Source organism: Saimiri boliviensis, chromosome Y (genome assembly GCF_048565385.1).
Source record: "Saimiri boliviensis isolate mSaiBol1 chromosome Y, mSaiBol1.pri, whole genome shotgun sequence".
Classification (NCBI taxonomy): Eukaryota; Metazoa; Chordata; class Mammalia; order Primates; family Cebidae; genus Saimiri; species Saimiri boliviensis.
The window spans coordinates 22,095,944-22,118,691 of NC_133471.1; the positions used below are offsets into that span (position 1 = coordinate 22,095,944).

General features: G+C 54.5%; 1 protein-coding gene across 2 annotated transcripts in view; it reads left to right on the plus strand.

Moving 5' to 3' along the window:
- P2RY8 (P2Y receptor family member 8) overlaps positions 1-22,479 on the plus strand; it is a 55,290-nt gene extending 32,811 nt beyond the window's left edge. For both annotated transcript variants that reach the window (XM_074392428.1, XM_074392429.1), the window contains exon 2: positions 13,155-22,479. In XM_074392428.1, the coding sequence (XP_074248529.1) occupies positions 13,167-14,255 (1,089 nt within the window). In that variant the 5' untranslated portion in view covers positions 13,155-13,166 and the 3' untranslated portion in view covers positions 14,256-22,479. The remainder of the gene's footprint in view (positions 1-13,154) is intronic.
- Positions 22,480-22,748: the final 269 nt, after the last annotated feature.

The window sequence follows — 22,748 nt, forward strand, 5'->3', positions numbered from 1 at the left end:
ACCAGCGTCCCTGCGCTTCACCCACCAGATGTCCTGACCCCATGACGGTACCTGGAAACGTCTGCAGACATTTGCAAATGTCCCTGGGGGCAGAATCATTCACGTTTGCAAACCATCGAATGGACAGACAGATCACTGATACCTGACTGACGAAGACATACCGATAACTTGAGACGCAGATGATAGGTGTAATTGATAGATAATCGATTGGTAGGTAATTGATATGGACAGATGACAGATCCATGGAAAGATGATTGATCCATAATTGAGAGCTGATAGGTATGATTGCTAGGTAGATAAGTGATTCATAGAAGATTCATATGTAGATGGGTGATTGACGGATAGATAATTGATATAGATAGGTGATAGATCATTGGTTGTGCTTTTTGATTGATGGTTGATGTAGGTGGATGATAGATGATAGATGGGAAAAAGACAGATGGATTCATTGATAAATAGATGGTGAATTTCTTTTTCTTTTTTTCTTTTTTTTTTTTTTTTTTTTTTGAGATGGAGTTTCACTCTTGTCGCCCAGGCTGGAGGGCAGTGGCACGATCTCGGCTCACCGCGACCTCCGCCTCCCAGGTTCAAGCGATTTTAGGGCCTCAGCCTCCTGAGTAGCTGGGATGACAGGTGTGCACCACCGTGCGCAAGTAGTTCTGTATTTTTAGTAGAGACAGGGCTTCATCATGTGGGCCAGGCTGGTCTTGAACCCCTCACCTCAGGTGATCCACCCACCTCAACCTCCCAGCGTGCTGAGATTACAGGGCTGAGCCGCAATGCCAAGACGATGCTGAATGTCTTATGCTCAGGCCAGGGTGTCAGCCTCAGCACTACAGATAGGTATTTGAGGCTGGATGGTTCTCTGTGGCGGGGACCCTCCTGTTCATGGCAGGGCGGTGAGAACCGTCGCCGGGCTCCACCCAGCAGAGGCCAGCAGCATCCTCTCCTGAGTTGTGGCACCCAGAGACGTCCCTACCTTTCCAACTATTCTTCAGGGTGGGGGGAGCCTTCAAGGTGACCCTTGTTCTTGTAGACCTAGCATCTGACACCCTCAGCTACGTCTCAAACACACACATGACCCAGTACCTTTCTTCCTTGCTTTATTTATTTCTTCCTTCCACCCACCCCCTCTCCATCTCTTTGTCTCTTTCCCGTTTTTGTTTTTTTTTTTTTTTTTTGAGATAGAGTCTTGTTGCTTTCCCTGTGTTGCTCAGGTTGCAGTGCAGTGGTGTGATCTCGGCTCAATGCAGCCTCCGCCTTCTGGGTTCAAGCGATCCTCCTGCCTCAGCCTCTGGAGTAGCTGGGACTACAGGTGCCCCCGCACCACCACCACCCGGCTGATTTTTGTATTTTTAGTAGAGACGGAGTTTCTCCATGTTGGCCAGGCTGGTCTCGAACTCCCGGCCTCAGGTGATCCGCTCACGTCAGCCTCTCAAAGTGCTGGGATCACAAGTGTGAGCCACTGTGCCCCGCCTTTTTTTCTTTCTCTCTTTTTTGAGACAGAATCTCACTCTTGTTGCCTAGGCTGGAGTACAATGGTGCGATCTTAGCTCACTACAGCCTCTGCCTCCCGGGTTCAAGGGATTCTCCTGCCTCGGTCTCCTGAGTAGCTGCGATTACAGGCCCCTACCACCACGCCTGCCTAGTTTTTGCGTTATTAGTAGAGACGGGGGTCTCACCATGTTGGCCAAGCTGATCTCGAACCCCTGACCTCATGATCCGCCCACCTTGGCCTCCAAAAGTGCTGGAATGACAGCTGTGAGCCACCGCGCCCAAGAACCCATTCTATTTCTGAATCAATATCAAGGACTCTTGCTCAAACAAGTCTGGGTGCACTCGCAGTGCCCCTGGGACCACCATGTAAAATCCTGAACAACCTGATTATAGCAGAGGTCCCAAAGCTGCCTCCCTCCCATGACCCTTGGAGGTCAGCACCAGGCATACACCTGTACCCCCTCCCTCCTGGAGATGGAAGGGGTCAGATGTCTGGGTCATGCAGAGCTCTGGGAAGCTCCTGTGCTGTAGATCCACATGTCAAGGGTCAAGAGGATGCCTTGACGTTTGCAGGGAGATGGGAGAGGAGGGAGCTCTGAGCCTTGCTTCCTTCCCTGCCCCAGTGGTTCAATTCTTCCAGGGCAAGTGAGGAGAGGGATGGATGTGTGAATGGCTGGATGAATAGATGAGTAGGGGATGGCTGGGTAGATGGGTGGGTAGATGAATGAGTGGGTGGATGGCTGGGTGGATGGCTGGGTGGATGGCTGGGTGGTTGGATGGATGGATGGGTGAATGGATGGGTAGATGGATGGGTGAGTGGGTGGATGGCTGGGTGGATGGCTGGGTGGTTGGATGGATGGATGGGTGGATGGATGGGTAGATGCATGGGTGAGTGGGTGGATGGCTGGGTGGATGGATGGGTGGCTGGATGCATGGATGGGTGGATCGATGGGTAGATTGATGGATGAGTGGGTGGATGGGTGGGTGGATGGATGGATGGGTGGATGGATGGGTAGATGGATGGATGAGTGGGTGGATGGGTGGCTGGATGGACGGGTGGATGTATGGATAGGTGGATTGATGAAAGATGGGTGGCTGGATGGATGGGTGGATGTATGGATAGGTGGATTGATGAAAGAGTGGATGGATGAATGGTAGGTGGGTGGGTGAATGGCTGGGTGGGTGTGTGGATGGATAGATCAGTGTTTAGATGGATGGATGTTTGGGTGGATGAATGGATGGGTTGCTGGGTAGATGGATGGGTGGATGTATGGATGGGTGGGTGGATGGGTGGGTAGATGGATGGGTGGATGGATGGATGAGTGGAGGTATGGGTAGATGCATGGATGGATGGATGGATGGGTGGATGGATAGATGGATAGATGGGTGGATGGGTGGATGGGTGGGTGGATAGATGGGTGGATGGATGGATGAGTGGGTGGATGGGTGGGTGGATGGATGGGTGGATGGATGGATGAGTGGATGGATGGGTAGGTGGATGGATGGATGAGTGGGGGTATGGGTAGATGCATGAATGGATGGATGGATGGGTGGATGGATAGATGGATAGATGGGTGGATGCATGGATGGGTGGGTGGATAGATGGGTGGATGGATGGATGATTGGAGGTATGGGTAGATGCATGGATGGATGGATGGATGGGTGGATGGATAGATGGATAGATGGGTGGATGGATGGATGGGTGGGTGGATAGATGGGTGGATGGATGGATGAGTGGGTGGATGGGTGGGTGGATGGATGGGTGGATGGATGGATGAGTGGATGGATGGGTAGGTGGATGGATGGGTGAATGGATGGATGAGTGGGGGTATGGGTAGATGCATGAATGGATGGATGGATGGGTGGATGGATAGATGGATAGATGGGTGGATGCATGGATGAGTGGGTGGATGGGTAGATGGGTGGATGGGTGGATAGGTCCTCTGCAGCCGTTCCTCCTGGGCTTTGGCAAATCATGTCATAATCTATATGCTCCACTCTGCGAGTGTTGGACATTTTTCAACAGCAAGTCAACCAAAGAAAAAAGTGTGTGTGGGGGGCTATATGAACACATTTTCTTGTTATTGCTTTGCAGTGCCGTCTTTGTAGCTTCAAGTCTCGATAGCCTCCTCTTCCATTGAGTTTCTGACGTCCATCGGCTTGTTCCTGGTTTCTTTCTCTTATTCTATCACCTTGTCCTTCTCAGGCTTTATCTTTTGAGGTTCTTCCTCTCTTTTGTTCGGTATGATGACACTTCTGCTAATTTCTTTGGAGGCTGTTGGTTAAAACTTTTCCTGTCTTTTCTTGGCATAGTAGTTTGCAAAGGCTGCCATAACTAATTACCCCAAATGTGGGGGCTTTAACAACAGAAATGCATTCTTTTCCCCATCTTGGAGACCAGAAGTCTGAGATCAAGTTATTAGTAGGGTTGTTCCCTCTTTAGAGTTCTGAGGGACAATTTGTTCCAGGCTTTGCTGCAGCTTCTGGTGATTTTCTGGAAATAATTGGCATCTCACGGTGGATAGAAGCATCCATCCCTTCATCATCTATTCATCCATCAGCCCATCTACCCACCCACACATCTATCCACTCATCCATCCATCCACCTACCCATCCATCCACTCATCCATCCATCCATCTGTACATCCATCCATTCATCTACCCAGCAACACATCATTCACCCACCCACACATCCATCCACTTAAACACTGATTCATCCACTCACCCATCCACCCACCCACACACTTATCCATCCACTTAACCATTCATCCACACACCCATCCACACACACTTATCTCCATCCACCCATCAACCCATCCACCCATCCATTGCCCATCCATCCACCAGCCACCCACTCATCCATCTATCCACTCATCCACGCACCCATCCACCTACTCATCTATCCATCCACCCATTCATATATCCACCCATCCATCTACCCATCAACCCATCCATTCATCCACCCACACATCCATCCACCTAAACACTGATCCATCCACCAACCCACCCACCCATCCATCCACACATCCATCCATGCATGCATCCATCCGTCCATCTATCCATCCATACATCCATCCACCCATCTGCATCCATTCATCATGCATCCATCCACCCAGTCCTCCATCCATCCACCCATCCATCTACCCACCCATTCATACACTCACCCACCTTTCCATTCACCCATCCATCCATCCATCATCTATCCATCCATTTACCCATCTATCCACCCATCCATAGATCATCCATTCACCCATCCATCCATCCATCCATCCATAAATCCATCCATATATCAATCCATGTACCCATTCATCTACCCACCATGCATTCATCCACTCACCCACCCATCCATCCATCCACCCATCCACCACCCATTCACCCACCCATCTATTCACCCATTCATCCATCCATCCACCCATCAATCCATGTACCCATTCATCTACCCACCATGCACTCATCCACTCACCCACCCATCCATCCATCTATCCATCTACCACCCATTCAGCCACCCATCAATCCACCCATCCATCCATCCACCCACCCATACATCCATCCATCCACCCATCCATCCACTCATCGATCCACCCATCAATCCATGTACCCATTCATCTACCCACCATGCACTCATGCACCCACCCCCTCATCCATCCATCCATCCATCCATCCATCCATCCACCACGCATTCACCCACCCACCTATCCACCCATCCATCCATCCACCCACCACCCATGTGCCCATTCAGCCACCCATCTATACACCTACCCACCCACCCACTGTGCATGCACTCTGGCCTCTGTTTTCATCTTCCCATGCCTTCTCTGTGTGTGTGCCTACATTCCCGTTTCTCTAAGGACACCCATGTGTTTTATCAGGGGCTGTCTCTACTCTGCGATGACCGCATTTTAACTTCACTAATGCCACAGACACAGACCAAATTTCTGAGTAGGAAATGGTCATAAGAGCGAGAGCTCAGCCAGGGTGTGGCGTGTGACAGCTTCCTCCTGGGTAATCAAAGTGTGTCATTAAAACCACTGTCTGTTTTGATTCCCTTCCAGCAGCACAGCTCTGATATCATCTCACGTGTTGCTGCCTTTGGGGTTCAGGCCTCCTGACACTGCCCTTTCGAAATAACCACAAACTGCGTGCTGCAAACAACCCAGAAACCCAGAAAAGAGACCAAATGTCAAGGACAGCACAGGGCTGGCTTGTGGCTCCTTGGGGCTGGGCTCCCTCAACTCCCCTGTGTGGTGAGCTCCCGGGGTAGCCCACGGCACTCGGGAAAGAGGGGTTATTGTAGACACAAGAAAATACCTATCAGAAAGGGTCCGTCGCCAGCAGGTGATCCCTGAGGTGGATGAGGAGCTGCCTCATTCATTCTTTGGTCTTTTCCTCACCCCAGCCCTGCAAGGGCCACCTGACCCACACTGTAGGATCACTGCTCTCAGCATCTGAACCCTTCAGAAAGGGGTTACCAGGGCTAGGGGTTAGCGGAGAGCAGCTTTACTCACGATTGCCAAAAATCAGAAAGAGGCCAGGCGCGGTGGCCCACGCCTGTCATTCCCGGCACTTTGGGAGGCTGAGGTGGGTGGATCACCTGAGGTCAGGAGTTGGAGACCAGCCTGGCCAACACGGTGAAATCCCGTCGCTACTAAAAATACAAAAATATTAGCCAGGCATGTTGGTGCACACCTGTAATCCCAGCTACTCAGGAGGCTGAGGCAGGAAAATCGCTTGAACCCAGGAGGCGGAGGTTGCAGTGAGCGGAGACCGCACTATTGCACTCCAGCCTGGGCAACAGAGGGAGATTCCACCTTAAAAAAAAAAAATGGGAGGCTGAGGTGGGTGGATCATCTGAGGTCAGGAGTTTGATACCAGCCTGGCCAACAGAGTGAAACCCCGTCTCTACTAAAACTACAAAAAAATTAGCTGGGTGTGGTGGTACACGCCTGTAATCCCAGCTACTTCAGAGGCTGAGGCAGAAAAATTGCTTGAACCCTGGAGGCAGAGGTTGCAGTGAGTCCAGATTGTGGCACTGCACTCCAGCCTGGGCTGGACAGAGCAGGACTCTGTTCCAAAAAATAAGAATAAAAAAAAAAAATCAGAAACAACCAAAATGGGAATCCACAGGGGAATGAATAAACAGGATGTGGTCTCTCCACACAGTGGAGTACTATGCACCCATGAAAAGGAGTGACACTCTGACACAGGCTGCAGAGTGAATGAAGTTTCAGGACCCCACACTCAGTGACAGAAGCCTAACACAAAAGACCTCATATTGTAGAATTTTATTCTTTTTTTAAATGGCATTTTAGGTTTTGGGGTCCACGTGAAGAACATGCAAGATTGTTGCATAGGGACACACGGGGCAGTGTGGTTTGCTGCCTTCCTCCCCTTCACCTATATCTGGTATTTACCCCCATGCTCTCTCTCCCCAACTCCACACCCCCCGCTGTCTCCCCCATTTCCCCCCGACAGGCCCCAGTGTGTGACGCTCCCCGCCCTGTGTCCATGTGTTCTCATTGTTCAACCCCCGCCTATGAGTGAGAATATGCGGTGTTTGATTTTCTGCTCTTGTGTCAGTTTGTTGAGAATGATGGTTTCCAGGTTCATCCAGGTCCCTACAAAGGACGTGAACTCATCGTTTTTGATGGCTGCGTAGTATTCCACGGTGTCTATGTGCCACATTTTCCCTGTCCAGTCTATCATCGATAGAGTTTTATTCTTATAAAATGGCCAGAAAAGGCCAGTCCGCAGAGACAGAAAGCAAATTTGAGGCTGAGAGGGACTGGGGCAGGAAGGAGTGGCGTTGACCCGTGCGGGCTGGTCCTGAGGTTTTTGTTTTATTCTGTTTTGAGACAGAGTTTCGCTCTCGTTGCCCAGGCCGGAGTGCAGTGCTATGATCTCGGCTCACCGCAACCTCCGCCTCCTGGGTTCAAGCGATTCTCCCGCCTCAGCCTCTACAGTAGCTGGGATCACAGGAGCCCGCCACCGTATCTGGCTAATTTTTGTATTTTAAGTAGAGGCGGGGGTCTCACCATGTTGGCCAGGCTGGTCTCGAACTCCTGACCTCACGTGATCCCCCCCGCCTCGGCCTCCCACTGTGCTGGGATCACAGGCGTGAGAGCTTCGTGCCCGGCCGGGTTCTGAGTTCTGTTTAGGGAGGAACGCTCCTCTGGCGTCGCATGCTGGTGGTGTTGGCACGTGTGTGAATATACGAAAATCCACCGAACTGGGTGAATGAGTGAAGGCTTAGGGTCCGTGCCTCACAGCTTGGTAAAGCCGTTTCAAGAAGAAATAAAACCGAGGGCGAGAAGCATTCCTAGATGCGTCGTTCCCACACGGGTTGGCATTTTCCTGCCAATCATAACGTAAAGGCTGCAACCTGGCCGGTCGCGGGGGCTCACACCTGTCGTGCCGGCACTTTGGGAGGCCGAGGCGGGCGGATCCGCTGAGGTCGGGAGTTCGAGACCAGCCTGGCCGACATGGTGAAAACGCGTCTGTACTAAAGATACAAAAAGTAGCTGGGTGTGGTGGCGGGTGCCTGTCGTCCCAGCTACTCCGGAGGCTGAGGGAGGAGAATCGTTTAAACCCAGGAGGCGGAGGCTGCAGGGAGCTGAGATCGCACCATTGCCCTGCAGCCTGGGCGACAGAGCGACTCCGTCTCAAGGAAAGGAAAGAGGAGAGGGGAGGGGAGGGGAGGGCAGGGGAGGGGAGAGCAGGGGAGCGGAGGGGCTCGAACCTGCAGCCAGCCCCTGAGCGCCCACCTGTGCCCATCTGTTCCTTCCGATCACTCCGTACCCCCATATTTCTGGAGAGCGGCCTCCACAGCCCAGACACCACCACCACCACCAACCGTTTTCTGCTCACTGTAAACTTTCCATCCTGCCACCGCGGCCCCGGTGAGGCCAAAACCACAAGCGCCTGCCTGTCAGGTCAGAGCAGCCGGCGTCGGCGGCGTCGGTTAGAGGCGACTCCTTGATGAGTCACCGTGCAGCTCAGAGGCCTGCTCTGCTGTCCTCCCTGGGGGCTGTACGGTGGCCGCGGGGACAGACCCAGGATTGCAGCAGAGAGACGGGGGAGTTTGCAGGATCCTCAGATCACACAGCTGCACACAGGAGGGGGTCGGGGGAGGCCGGGGTGCAAGAGTTTCAACAGACGTGGTGTTTAAAGTGGAACTGGGTGCAGATGGCGACCATGAGTTTAATCGACAAATTCCAGCCCAGTGGTGCTGGCTGACGCCTGCAATCCCAGCACTTTGGGAGGCCGAGGCCGGACCATTGCTTGAGGCCACCAGTTTGAGACCAGCCTGGGCAACGTAGCTACAAAAAAGATGAGTTGGGCATGGTGGCATGCACCTGCAGTCCCAGCTACTCAGGACGACTGCCTGAGGCCAGCAGTTCGAGACCAGCCTGGGAAACATAGCAAAACCCTCTGTCTACAAAACATAAAAATATGACCTGGGTATGTTCACACACACCTGCAGCCCCAGCTACTCAGGAGGCTGAGGCAAGAGCATTGCTTGGGGCCAGGAGTTTGAGACCAGCCTGGCAAACATAAAAAACTCCCTGTCTACAAAAACATCTAAGTATTAGGTGCCATGGTGGCAGTGACCTTTACTCCCAGCTGCTCGGGAGGCTGAGGCAGGAGGATTGCTTGAACCCCTCGTACTGGAAGCTGCAGTGAGTTACGTTAACACCACTGCCCTCCAGCCTGGGCAACACAGCAAGACTCCATCTCTATAAAACAAAAAACAAAAAACAAAAAAATAATTCCAGGGCCCTCTTATGTCTACCTCCATCCATTTTATTTTATTTTATTTTTGCTTTTTTTTAGAGACAGAGTTTCATCAGGTTGGCCAGGCTGGTCTTGAACTCCTGACTTCAGCTGATCCGCCTGCCTCAGCCTCCCAAAGTGCTGGGAATACCGGCGTGAGCCACCGCTCCTGGCCCATTTTATTATTTTATTTTAGTTTTGTGAGATGGAGTCTCGCTCTGCCGCCCAGGCTGGAGTGCAGTGGTTTGATCTCGGCTCACTGCAACCTCCGTCTCCCGGGTTCAAGCGATTCTCCTGCCTCAGCCTCCCGAGCAGCTGGGAATACAGGCGCCCGCCACCACGCCCGGCTAATTTATTTTGTATTTTTAGCAGAGACGGGGGGTTTCACCATGTCGGTCAGGCTGGTCTTGAACTCCTGACTTCAGGTGATCCTCCTGCCTCAGCCTCCCAAAGTGCTGGGATTAGCTGCGTGAGCCACCGCGCCCCACTTATATTCTCAAAGTAAAAATAGTGTTTGTCCGACACGCTTCACAGCAGCGCCAAGTAGAACCCCGAGAAACCAGGGTCCCCTTTTTCCCCTGAAGGTACCCAGCTGGCCGTGGGGTGCGGGGCTGACCGCTGCATAAACCATACGCCTCACACCTGGCCAGGGCAGAGAACTTCACCCCGAAACGGAAACTCTGGGCCATTTTAAAAGCAGTTAGAGGAAGTTCCTTGCGCAGCTGTTGGTGAGAAGGCGCAGCCTCGTCTGCAGGAAGGAGCAGGCGCGCGGAGGCGGGGGTGACACAGGAGCTAAAAGCCAGACACGCTTCGGAGGCTGCGGGTGGGTCTCCTTGAAACTCGGACTGTGTGTTTTCTGCTGATAGACGCTTCGGGGGACACGTCCCTCAGATGGAAGGTTCACACCCAGGCTAGTGCTGAGGGGGTGCGAGGAGTTCACAGGAGGACCCCGCTGGGGGCTGGGGGTTGCTTTGTGCTTTCTGTCCATGCGGGCCAGTGAGTCTGGTCCCGAGGTTTGTACGTCCTGAGCCTTCCCAGGGCAGCCTCCAGCCCCGTGCTGGGTCTTCTCAGAGTCTCAGCCTCGGCCAGGCGCGCTGGCTCACACCTGTCTTCCCAGCACTTTGGGAGGCCGAGGCGGGCCGATCACGAGGTCAGGAGTTCGAGACCAGGCTGGCCAACGTGGTGAAACCCCCCGTCTCTACTAAAAATGCAAAATGAGCCGGGTGTGGGGGCTCACGCCTGTCATCCCAGCACTTTGGGAGGCTGAAGCGGGCTGATCACCCGAAGTCAACATTTCGAGACCACTCTGTCCACCATGCAGAAACCCCATCTCTACTAAAAATGTAAAACTTACCCCGGCAGGGTGGGACAAACCTTTAATCCCAGCACTTTGGGAGGCTGAGTCAGGCAGATCACCTGAGGTCAGGAGTTGGAGACCAGCCTGGCCAACGTGGTGAAACCCCGTCTCTACTAAAAATACCAAATTAGCCGGGCGTGGTGATGGGTGCTTGTAATCTCAGCTACTCGGGAGGCTGAGGCAGGAGAGTCGCTGGAACCCGGGAGGTGGAGGCTGCAGTGAGCCGAGATGCCGCCATTGTACTCTACCTTGGGCCACAAGGGTGAAACTTTGTCTGAAAAAAAATAAAATAAAATAGGGCCGGGCGCGGTGGCTGACGCCTGTAATCCCAGCCGTTTGGGAGTCAGAGGCGCGCGGATCACCTGATGTCAAGAGTTTGAGACCAGCCTGGCCAACATGGTCAAACCCCGTCTCTACTAAAAATACAAAAAATTGGCCGGACGCGGTGGCTCACGCCTGTAGTCCCAGCACTTTGGGAGGCGTAGGTGGGTGGATCACGAGGTCAGGAGATCAAGACCAGTCTGATCAACGTGATCAAACCCCGTCTTAAAAAAATTAATTAATTAAAAGTAAAAATACAAAAAATTAGCCGGGCGTGGTGGTGGGCGCCTGTACTCGCAGCTACTCAGGAGACTGAGGCAGGAGGATCGCCTGAACCCGGGAGGCGGAGGTTGCAGTGAGCCGAGATCGCACCACTGCACTGCAGCCTGGGCGACGGAGCGAGACATCCTGAAGACACCCAGACAGCCCACGAGGTGGGGGGCACCCCGGCTTCTTCGCGGCGGGTGGAAATGGGGAACCAGACGTCAAAGCAGTCAGATTCTGCCTGGGACAGCAGGGAGGAACAGCAGGTGTGTGGCAGGTGCAAACACACTTTCCTTCTTTCCTGTTCTTTTTTGAGATTGAGTCTCTCTCTGTCCCCCAGGCTGGAGGGCAGTGGTGCGATCTCAGCTCACTGCAGCCTCCGCCTCCTGGGTTCAAGCGAGTCTCCTGCCTCAGCCTCCCGAGTAGCTGGGACGACAGGCGCCCGCCACCACGCCTGGCTAATTTTTGTATTTTTAATAGAGACAGGGTTCCACCATGTTGGCCAGGCTGGTCTCGAACTCCTGACCCCACCATCCGCCCGCCTTGATGTCCCAGAGTGCTGGGGTTACAGGCGTGAACCACGGCACCCGGTCAAGAAAGTTTCTTTGAGAGTCAGTCTCTGTGTAACTTGGAAAGCGCTGCACGTCCCAACATCCTCACGGTCCCCGTGGGGACGCCACTGTGCCATCCCTGCATTTCCAAGTGGAAGCGAGGAGCGAAGGAAGGGCTAAGTGGATGCTGACCCTGGGTTCCGGCACCCACAGGGAGTGGCAGGCCACTGAGTTCACGTCAGCCAAGCCCCGGGTCTGGCTGCTCCCAGGGGTCCTGGCGCAGCCTGTGTCTCTGTCCAGCCGAGTTTCTGGGTGCTCCGGTGATGGGGGTCCTGGCGCAGCCTGTCTGTCTCTGTGCAGCCCTGTTTCTGGGTGCTCCAGTGATGGGGGTCATGGAGCAGCCTGTGTCTCTGTGCAGCCCTGTCTCTGGGTGCTCCGGTGATGGGTGTCACAGAACAGCCTGTCTGTCCAGCTGAGTTTCTGGGTGCTCCGGTGATGGGTCCTGGAGCAGCCTGTCTCTCTGTCTAGCCGAGTTTCTGGGTGCTCCGGTGACGGGGATCCTGGCGCAGCCTGTGTCTCTGTGCAGCCGATTTTCTGGGTGCTCCGGTAATGGGGGTCCTGGAGCAGCCTGTCTGTCTCTGTCTAGCTGAGTTTCTGGGTGCTCTGGTGGTGGGGTCCTGGAGCAGCCTGTGTCTCCGTGCAGCCCTGTTTCTGGGTCCTCCGGTGGTGGGGGTCCTGGCGCAGCCTGTCTGTCTCTGTGCAACCGATTTTCTGGGTGCTCCAGTGATGGGGGTCCTGGAGCAGCCTGACTATCTATGTCCAGCTGAGTTTCTGGGTGCTCCGGTGGTGGGGGTCCTGGTGCAGCCCGTGTCTCCGTGCAGCCCTGTTTCTGGGTGCTCCAGTGATGGGGGTCCTGGCGCAGCCTGTCTGTCTCTGTCTAGCCAAGTTTCTGGGTGCTCCGGTGATGAGGGTCCTGGCGCAGCCTGTGTCTCTGTGCAGCCGACTTTCTGGGTGCTCCGGTGATTGGGTCCTGCAGCAGCCCGTGTCTCCGTGCAGCCCTGTTACTGGGTGCTCCGGTGGTGGGTGGTTGTTATTTGTTCCGTGAGGTTTCATGTGTGCGGCCGAGGGAGGGAAGGAGAGAGGGAGAGAGGGACTGAAGGAGGGAAGGAGGGAGGGAGGGAAGGAGGGAGGGAGACAGGGAGGGAGGGAGGGAGGGACTGAAGGAGGGAGGGAGGGAGGGAGGGAAGGCGGAGGAAACGGAGGGCGCGCGCGGGCGGGAGGAGACAGCGGGGCCCCCGGAGCGTTTCCACCCCTGGCTCCCAGGCTCAGCGCCCAGGCCCGTCCCTTCCGCCGTCGGCGCCCCTCACCCCTGACCACGCCCCGTTCCCTCGCAGAGCCGCCCCAGGATGCAGCCCCCCGCGAACGGCAGCAGCGCGGGCCCCGACAACGCGACGCTGGAGATGCTGCGCGACCCGGCCATCGCCGTGGCCCTCCCCGCCGTGTACTCGCTGGTGGCGCTGGTCAGCATCCCGGGGAACCTGTTCTCGCTGTGGGTGCTGTGCCGGCGCATCGGGCCGCGCTCCCCGTCCGTCATCTTCATGATCAACCTGAGCGTCACCGACCTGATGCTGGCGGCCGTGCTGCCGTTCCAGATCTACTACCACTGCAACCGCCACCACTGGGTGTTCGGGGTGCTGCTGTGCAACGTGGTCACGGTGGCCTTCTACGCCAACATGTACTCCAGCATCCTCACCATGACCTTCATCAGCGTGGAGCGCTTCCTGGGCGTCCTGTACCCGCTCAGCTCCAAGCGCTGGAGGCGCCGCCGTTACGCGGTGGCCGCGTGCGCCGGGACCTGGCTGCTGCTGCTGGCCGCGCTCTCTCCCCTGGCGCGCACGGACCTCACGTACCCGGTGCGCGCCCTGGGCATCGTGACCTGCTTCGACGTCCTCAAGTGGTCGATGCTCCCCAACCTGGCCATGTGGGCGCTGTTCCTCTTCACCATCTTCATCCTCCTGTTCCTCATCCCGTTCCTGGTCACCGTGGCCTGCTACACGGCCACCATCCTGAAGCTGCTGCGCACGGACGAGGCGCACGGCCTGGGGCAGCGGAGGCGCGCGGTGGGCCTGGCCGCGGTGGTCCTGCTGGCCTTCGTCACCTGCTTCGCCCCCAACAACTTCGTGCTCCTGGCGCACATCGTGGGGCGTCTCTTCTACGACAGGAGCTACTACCACATCTACAAGCTCACGCTGTGTCTCAGCTGCCTCAACAACTGCCTGGACCCCTTCGTGTATTACTTCGCGTCCCGGGAATTCCAGCTGCGCCTCCGCGAGTACCTAGGATGCGCCTGGGTGCCCTCAGACCCGCTGGACGCTCGCCCAGAGAGCCTCTTCTCCGCCAGGACCACGTCTGTGCGCTCCGAGGCCGGCGCGCGCACAGAGGGACCCGAGGGAGCCTCCAGGCCCAGCCTCAAGAGGCAGGAGAGCGAGTTCTGAGTCCTGGGGCGCAGCTTAGAGAGCCGGGGGAAGCAGCTTGGAGAGCCTGGGGCGCAGCTTGGAGGGCCGGGAACGCAGCTTAGGGGGACGAGTGCGCAGCTTGGAGAGCCGGGGGAAGCAGCTTGGAGAGCGAAGGGCGCAGCTTGGAGAGCCAGGCACGTGGAGAGCCAGGGCGCATGGAGACGCCACGGTCCTCGAGTTTCAGAGAGGGCAGGAGCATCCTTCCCAGGCACCGCAGAGGCATCGGTGGGGAAGACGGAAGGGTCTCCAGGCTGCGTTCCTTCCAGGCAGTGCGGAGGCGCGCGGTGGGCCTGGCCGGGGTGGTCCTGCTGGCCTTCATCGTCACCTTCTTTGCCCCTAACAACTTCGTGCTACTGGCGGACGTTCTGGGGCGTCTCTTCTACGACAGGAGCTTGGAGGGCCGGGGGCGCAGCTTGGAGGGCCGGGGGAAGCAGCTTTGAGAGCCGGGAGCGCAGCTTGGGGAACCCGGAGCGCAGCTTGGAGAGCGGGGGCGCGCAGCTTGGAGAGCTTGGGGAAGCAGCTTGGAGAGCCAGGGCGCATGGAGAGGCCATGGTTCCGGTCCCCGAAGTTCAGAGAGGCCAGGTACCTTCTTCTCAGGCACTGCAGAGGCCTGGTGGGGAAGGGTCTCCAGGCGTTATTCCTGCCAGGCACTGCAGACGCCCGGTGGGGAACGGTCTCCAAGCTTCACTCACGGTAGGGAAGGAAGCACAGCGCAGACAGGGGCAAGGGGCGCTTTGTTCTGCTGCACAGGGTGGCAGCTTTCGGTGGCTCTGCCTGGCAGTGCCGAGGGACAGCGTGTGCCACCATGCCTGGCTAATTTTTGTTGTTGTTTTTTTTTGAGAGGAATTTCGCTCTTGTTGCCCGGCTGGAGGGCAGTGGCACGATCTCATCTTCGTCCAACCTCCATCTCCTGGGTTCAAGCAATTCTGCCGCCTCAGCCAAAGGACAGTGTGTACCACCATGCCCGGCTAGTATATATAAATATGTACATGATATATGTGTATAATATATAAATATATACATAATCTCACAATACGTAATATATACATATATATACATATGTAATATATACATATTACATATTGTGAGATTATGTATATATTTATGTATATTACATGCATTATATGATATATATATTTTGATGTTAGGTATATATTTTTATATAATGATATATGTATATATATAAACATTTTTGAGATGGAGTCTCACTCTTATCGCCCAGGCTGGAGTGCAGTGGCGCGATCTCGGCTCACTGCAACCTCCGCCTCCCGGGTTCAAGCGATTCTCCTGCCTCAGCCTCCCGAGTAGCTGTGATTACAGGCACCCGCCACCACGCTCGGCTCATTTTGCATTTTTAGTAGAGACGGGGTTTTTCCATGTTGGCCAGGCTGGTCTCGAACTGGTGACCTCAGGTGATCCGCCCGCCTCAGCCTCCCAAAGTGCTGGGATTAAAGGCGTGAGCCACCGCACCCGGCTACGCTGTGTTTTTATGGGGCAGTTGTTCTGACCTGGCTTGGGGGACCCCTGCCTCTGCTTCTGCGACTGCCTGATGGGGAAGAGGAACCCATCAAGCCCCTGAAACGTGCTCAGGCTTCCCCGAGTCAGGGCGAGCACTTCGGAACCCCGGGACTGGAAAGGACTCTCTGTGAGGTCGGTTGACGTGCAGCATGTGATTCCAGAGTTGCCGACCTCCTGCCCATTCTCCGGGTCCTTTACCCCGTGGAGGGGCTCAGCCATCCCACGTCCGTCCAGCGTCCTGGGAGCAGGCAACGGACCTGAACCATGAGACCGTTTGGGGACCGAACACCGGACACCGGCGTGGACCCCAGGAACCTCCAGGGGCATCAGCCGCTGAGACCCGCCCCCAGCCCCCTGCTCTGTGTGGGTGGTGAGCAGGGTGTGTCTCCGCCCCAGACGTGCCTGCACCAGCCCCAGGACCTGAGCCACTTTGGGAAAAAGCAGAGGCCGCTCTCCCCATGGGGATCAGAAGGTACATTGAATTCAATTCCAGGCCCTCCTGGGAGAGAAAGATGCTTCTGGATGCTGGCAGGGGCCAGCTGCACCTCTGCCCAGGGGCTGGCTTTCAGTGCCCGGCCCCTCCGTTTCTGGGCCTGGGGGATGCTGACGGAGGCTGCAGCTGATGTTCTGACACGGTCTGTTGCTGTCTCTTCCCTGCCCTCATCGCTATGGAGAGAAAACGGAGATGCTTTAGCAGTACAGTGACTGATGCCCCCTCCCCCCCAAATCCGTGTCCCCCAGAACATCAGGACAGGACCGTGTTTGGAAACACGGTCATCACAAACGGATTTAGTAAGGTACGACCATTCCGGATTCCGAATGGGCCCATTCCAGTGTCCCCATGAGACTGAGGAGGAGACACAGACGGGGGGGGGGCCAGTTGGAGATGGAGGCAGAGGCTGCAGTGATGGGGCCGCAAGCCCAGGGGTGTTGCAGCTCCCAGGAGCCGGGAGAGGCAGGAAGGAGCCTCCCCTAGAGCCTCCCGAGGGAAGGAGGGGGAGACTGCAGTGATCGGGCCGCAAGCCCAGGGATGCTGCAGCCCCCGGGAGCTGGGAGAGGCAGGGAGCATCCTCCCCTGGACCCTCCCGAGGGAACCGGATACAAGTGAACTGGATTGATCTGTGGTTCCCCAAAACGATATATCCATATCCATGTCCTGACCCCCAGAACCTGCGAAGGAGACCTTATTTGGAAAAGCAGGGTTTGCAGATGTAAGTGAAGGACATTAAGACGAGATCATTCTGGATTATCTGTGTGGTCCCTAAATCCCATGACAGGTGTCCTTCTGAGAGACAGAGAGGACACACAGACTCAGAGAAGGGCACGTGGAGAGACAGGCAGAGGCTGCAGTGATGGGGCCACAAGCCCAGGGATGCTGGAGCCCCCAGGAGCTGGAAAGGCAGGAAGGACCCTCTCCTAGACCCTCCCGAGGGAGCGCACCCCTGAGACCCCTGTACTTCGGACTTCTGCTCCCCATATCTGCAGCAGAATAAACTTGTGTTCAGTCCTCAGTTTCTGGGAAATTCATTTCAGCAGCCCCAGCAAATGCGTGTGTGTATGTGTGTGCGCGCACACACATACACACACACACACGTTTAATCCACTCTGGCATCCTGGAGCTGTCACGCAGGAAAGTGCAACATGCTGGTTCCTGGAGGGGTCATTTCGGGAGCCCCAGCATGTCCTGGGCAGCATCTCAGGGAGGGCTGTTTGGCCCCAATCCCCCAGACATGGTCACTCAACTCAGATGAGGGCTCCTGGAGGAAGAATGTCCCTGTAAAGCTCTTTTTGTGTTGTCGTTCATATTTTTTCGGAGACAGGGTCTTGCTCTGTCACCTGGACTGGAGTGCAGCGGCATGATCTCGGCTCACTGCAGCCTCCACCTCCCGGGTTCAAGTGACTCTCCTGCCTCACTGTCCTGCGTAGATGAGACTACACGTGTGTGCCACCAGGCCCGGCTAATGTTTGTATTTTTAGTAGAGACGGGGTTTCGCCGTGTTGGCCAGGCTGGTCTCGAACTCCTGACCTCAGGTGATCCACCTGCCTCGGCCTCCCAAAGTGCTGGGATGACAGGTGTGAGCCACCGCGCCTGGCCTTTCATTATTATTATTATTATTTAATCTGGACAGCAGAGGCAGCTTTTTTTGCAACACTCAGAAGACTGGTGGTTCCTTCTCTCCGTCAGCCCCTCAGGATGCACAGACGCTGCTGTATGAATCACGTCCTGAAGCCATCCAGGGTCCCCGTGGTTTCTGATTTTTCTTGATTGCAGGACCAGAGGTTGGTTTGTTTGCTGAGACCGTCTCCCTCTGACGCCCGGGCTGGAGTGCAGTGGTGTGATCTCAGGTCACTGCAACCTCCGCCTCCCAGGTTCAAGGGATTCTGCTGCCTCAGCTTCCCGAGTGGCTGAGATTACAGATGTCTGTCACCATGCACGGCTAATTTTTGTGCATCTATACACATATCTTTTTGAAATGGAGTCTCACTCTGTCACCCAGGCCCGACTGCAGTGATGCAATCTCAGCTGACCGTAACCTCTGCCTCCCGGGTTCAAGCGATTCTCTTCCAAGAGCCTCCTGAGTAGCTGGGATGACAGGCTTGTCACACCACTCCCGGCTCATTTTTCTATTTTTAAGACACATCGGGTTCCACCATGTTGGTCAGGCTGGTCTTGAACCCCTGACCTCAAGTGACCTGCCCGTCTCGGCCTCCCAAAAGGATAACAGGCTTGAGCCACCGCGCCCGGCCAGGACCAGAGTTATTTCTAAAGTACCAAGAGCTGTGGGCCCTGGACGTCGCTTTCATAAACTGACAACCCGATCCCCTCCTTCAAAAGGCTCCAGGTCACCTTCCCAAGGGCTGAGCTGGAATCACACCGGCGTTCGCACCTCTGCCCTCTGCCCAGCCGTGGTCTCTGGTGGAATCTCCACGTGTCTACAGAGAAATGACCCACTGTCACCAGGCGCGGTGGCTCACACCTGTCATCCCAGCGCTTTGGGAGGGCGAGGTGGGCAGATCAAAGGGTCAGGAGTGTGAGACCAGCCTGGGCAAGGTGGTGAAACCCCATCTCTACTAATAATTCAAAAAAATTATGCGGGCGTGGTGGTGCGTTCCTGTCGGGGTCCCAGCCACTCGGGAGGCTGAGGCAGGAGAACCGCTGGACCCCGGGAGGCGGAGGTTGCGGTGAGCCGAGATCGCAGCACTGCACTCCAGCCTGGGCCACAGAGCGAGACTCCGTCTCAAAAAATAAAAATTAAAATTAAAATGAAGCCACTGCTCTGAGCTGGTCCACAGGCAACAGGGGAGGTGTCCCTGGAAACAGTTTTTCTCCACACAGGGGTGAAGGACAGGCAGAGAGCACAGTGATGTGGCCACAAGCCCGGGGACACCTGGCGTCCCCAGGCGCTGGGAGAGGCAGGAAGGACCCTCCCCTACAGCCTCCAGAGGGAACTGGATAGAAGTGACATAGATGACCTGTGGTCCCCCAAAAAGGTATGTCCATGTCTGGATCCCCAAAACCGGTGGATGAGACCTTATTTGAAAAAGCAGTGTTTGCAGATGTAACAAAATAAAAGACATTAAGATGAGTTCATCCTGAATTGGCTGCGTGGTCCCTAAATCCAATGACAGGTGTCCTAAGAGAGAGAGCAGAGACGCAGAGGAGAAGGCCCCGTAGAGACGGAGGAGGCAGAGACTGCAGTGATGGGGCCGCAAGCCCAGGGATGCTGGAGCCCCCAGGAGCTGGGAGAGGCAGGGAGGACGCTCCCGTAGAGTCTCCAGGGAGAACTGGAGGCTGCGGGAGAGACCCAGACGTCCCACAGAAGGGGTGACGTCGCCCCCTGCTTCTCTAGACGGCCGCAGGGCTGAACCTAGAAAGCGAAGCTGATCCAGAGACGTGAGGACGGGAACGTCTGAGTCAGCAAGCCCGGGTGTGGGCTCTGGGTGTGTCTCCTGCCAAAAAGAAAGAAACCCGTGAAAAACCACAGAGTAACACGTTCGCGGTACGTCTGAGGACACCTCCCAAACCGCCTTCTAAACAAAAACGCGACCTTGAATCAGAGGAAGCCTCGGTAAGATCCTTCCTCCGCAATGTGTGAGAACACCGAGCCCCCCACCCAGTTTTTTTTCCCCCCATTATTAGCATTTCTGCAGACACTCGGCTACAGAGAGCAGCCGACACACCCCACTTTAAGCTGTGACTGTTTCCTGGTGACCGACCCACCCTGTTCACTGGCTGAGCTTCGAGTAAAAGGGACACACATTTCTATTTTATGGTGGAAAACTTTGGTTCTGTTTTTGACAGGACATGCAGAGAGGGAGGGTTCCAAACAGCACCAGCCGCACGGTGGAATTTTAAACGTGTCATAATATGGATCATGGATCACGGTGGCAGCGTGGAACGAGCTCTTAAGAAACTATTTGGGGCCGGACGCGGAGCCTCACGCCTGTCATCCCAGCGCTTGGGGAGGCTGAGGCGGGAGGATTGTTTGACTCCAGGAGTTCAAGAGCCAATCTCGGCGACACAGTGAGACCGTCTGTCTGTAAAAAATAACGAAATCAAAATTGAAAAAAAAGCATCAGCGTTGATGATGCTTCTGTTTGTTCCCAGAGCAGAGGGCAAACGTGTTTCGGTCTCTGATTTCTGCGGGGCTTGCATTTTAAACGGGCCCCATTTGATGCTGGTTGCAACGTCTTAGCCTCCCCATAGGCCTCTAGTCGTAGTTCATTTATCCTGCTAGAAAAAAAAGAAAACACCATTGCATTATTCGGCATACTCTAGAGGGCCACATATAATAGGATGGATGCATTGATGGATGGATAGATAGACAGATAGGTAGATAGACAGATAGACAGATACAGAGACAGACAGACACACAGATAGGATAGATAGACAGATAGATGGACAGACACATATATTAGATAGATACATAGATATATTACATATATAGAATTCATAAATAGATTAGATAGACACATAGGAGAATTCATAGATTAGATAGACAGACAGACAGATAGATAAATAGAATTCATAAATAGATTAGACAGATAGATAGATAGATACATATATAGATAGATAGATACATAGATAGATACATACATAGATAGATAGATAGATAGATACATAGATAGATAGATAGATAGATAGATCGATTGATAGAGGACTTCATGGATAGAGGAATTCAGAGCAAGAGAGAGAGAGAGCAGAGTTTAAGGCCGGGCGCAGTGGCTCACGCCTGTAATGGCAACAGTTTGGGAGGCCAAGGGATCACGAGGCCAAGAGATTGAGACCATCCTGGCCAATATGATGAAATCCTGTCTTCATCAAAAACACGAAAGTTTCCTGGGCGTGGAGCTGCGCACCTGTAATCCCAGCGGCTGCGGAGTCTCAGGCAGGAGAAGTCTCTGGAACCTGGGACGGGGAAGTTGCAGTGAGCTGAGATCGTGCCATTGCAGTCCAGTGTGGGTGACGGAGGGAGGCTTGGTGAAAGAAACGAAGAAAGAAGAAAGAAAGAAAGAAGAGAAAGAAAGTGGAGCAAGGGAGGAAGGGAGGAAGGGGTGTTCATTAAGAATTAATTTACACCATCACAAGGTCCCACAACAGGCCGTCTGCAGGCTGAGGAGCTAGCAGAGCAAGCCCACATCCCAAAACCGAAGAATCTGGAGTCTGACGTCCGAGGGCAGGAGCCTCCAGCGTGGGAGGAAGATGGAGGCTGGGAAGTGAGGCCGGTCTCCCTCTGCACATTTTCTACCTGCATATATTCTAGTCCAGCTGGCCGCTGATGCGATGGCGCCCACCCACACTGAGGGTGGCTCTGGCTTTCCCAGCCCCCGACTCCAATGCTCATCTCCTCTGGCCACCCCCTCACCGACACACCCAGGGCCGGTATTTTGCATAGTTGAATCTTTAAGTGGACAGTTAGTATCCGCTGTCACCACCAGCGAGAGGAGAATCTCTTGAACCCGAGAGGCAGAGGTTGCAGTGAGCTGAGATCAAGCCAGTGCAACACAGCGAGACTCTATCTCAAAATAAATAAAGAAATAAAAATAAAAAATAAAAAACCCAGCAAGCAAAGCATAGTCACCTCCATGGCGTTTATCTTACACGCACTGCGGCCTGTGAGGTTCTGGTTCCTTCTACGGCGTCAAAACGAAGAAATTTAGTCCTGCAAAAACCTGAAATCGCAATCTATGTGCTGCTGTTTAAAAAAATATTTTTTTTTTCAAAAACTTACCATATTTAAAAAGACATTACAGGGTTTCCATGCTTTTTTTTTTTTTTTTTTTTTTTTTTCCTCCCATGGATCCGAGTCTTGTGTGAGTTCTGTCAATACGGCTTTCCGTTTTCCCCAGAATGTGCTGGAAATGCTGGGATTTCCAGAGTTATCAAAATTAAGGGTATAATTGTTCTCTGCAGAGAGACGTGACTGCAGTATGCTCTGGGCACATGACTATTATTATTATTATTTTCTGTGACTATTATTATTATTATTTTCTGTAACTATTATTATTATTATTATTTTCCGTGACCATTATTATTATTATTATTATTATTTTCTGTGACTATTATTATTATTATTATTTTCCGTGACCATTATTATTATTATTTTCTGTGACCATTATTATTATTATTATTATTATTTTCTGTGACGTTGGGCTGCTATGCCCTCATTATTACTTCTGACATTTTATTTCCCAGCGTTTTGCGTCGCAGAGGCTGGGACCCGGCACCCCGAGTCTGCACGGCGCTGCGCGGTCCGCGCGGCAGGTGGGAGGGAAACCCCCGGGGGCGAAGAAAACCCTCCCGGCCCGGCTCACGGGCGCCCCCTGCCGCCTGCGGCGCGCCACGGACCCGCCGACCTGGAGCTGGGGTCCGTTCCGGGGGCGAAGCACGGCCGACAGCTCGGCGCCCCCCGACCTCGCGGCGCCCACCCGGCGCCCACAGGGACTCCCCGC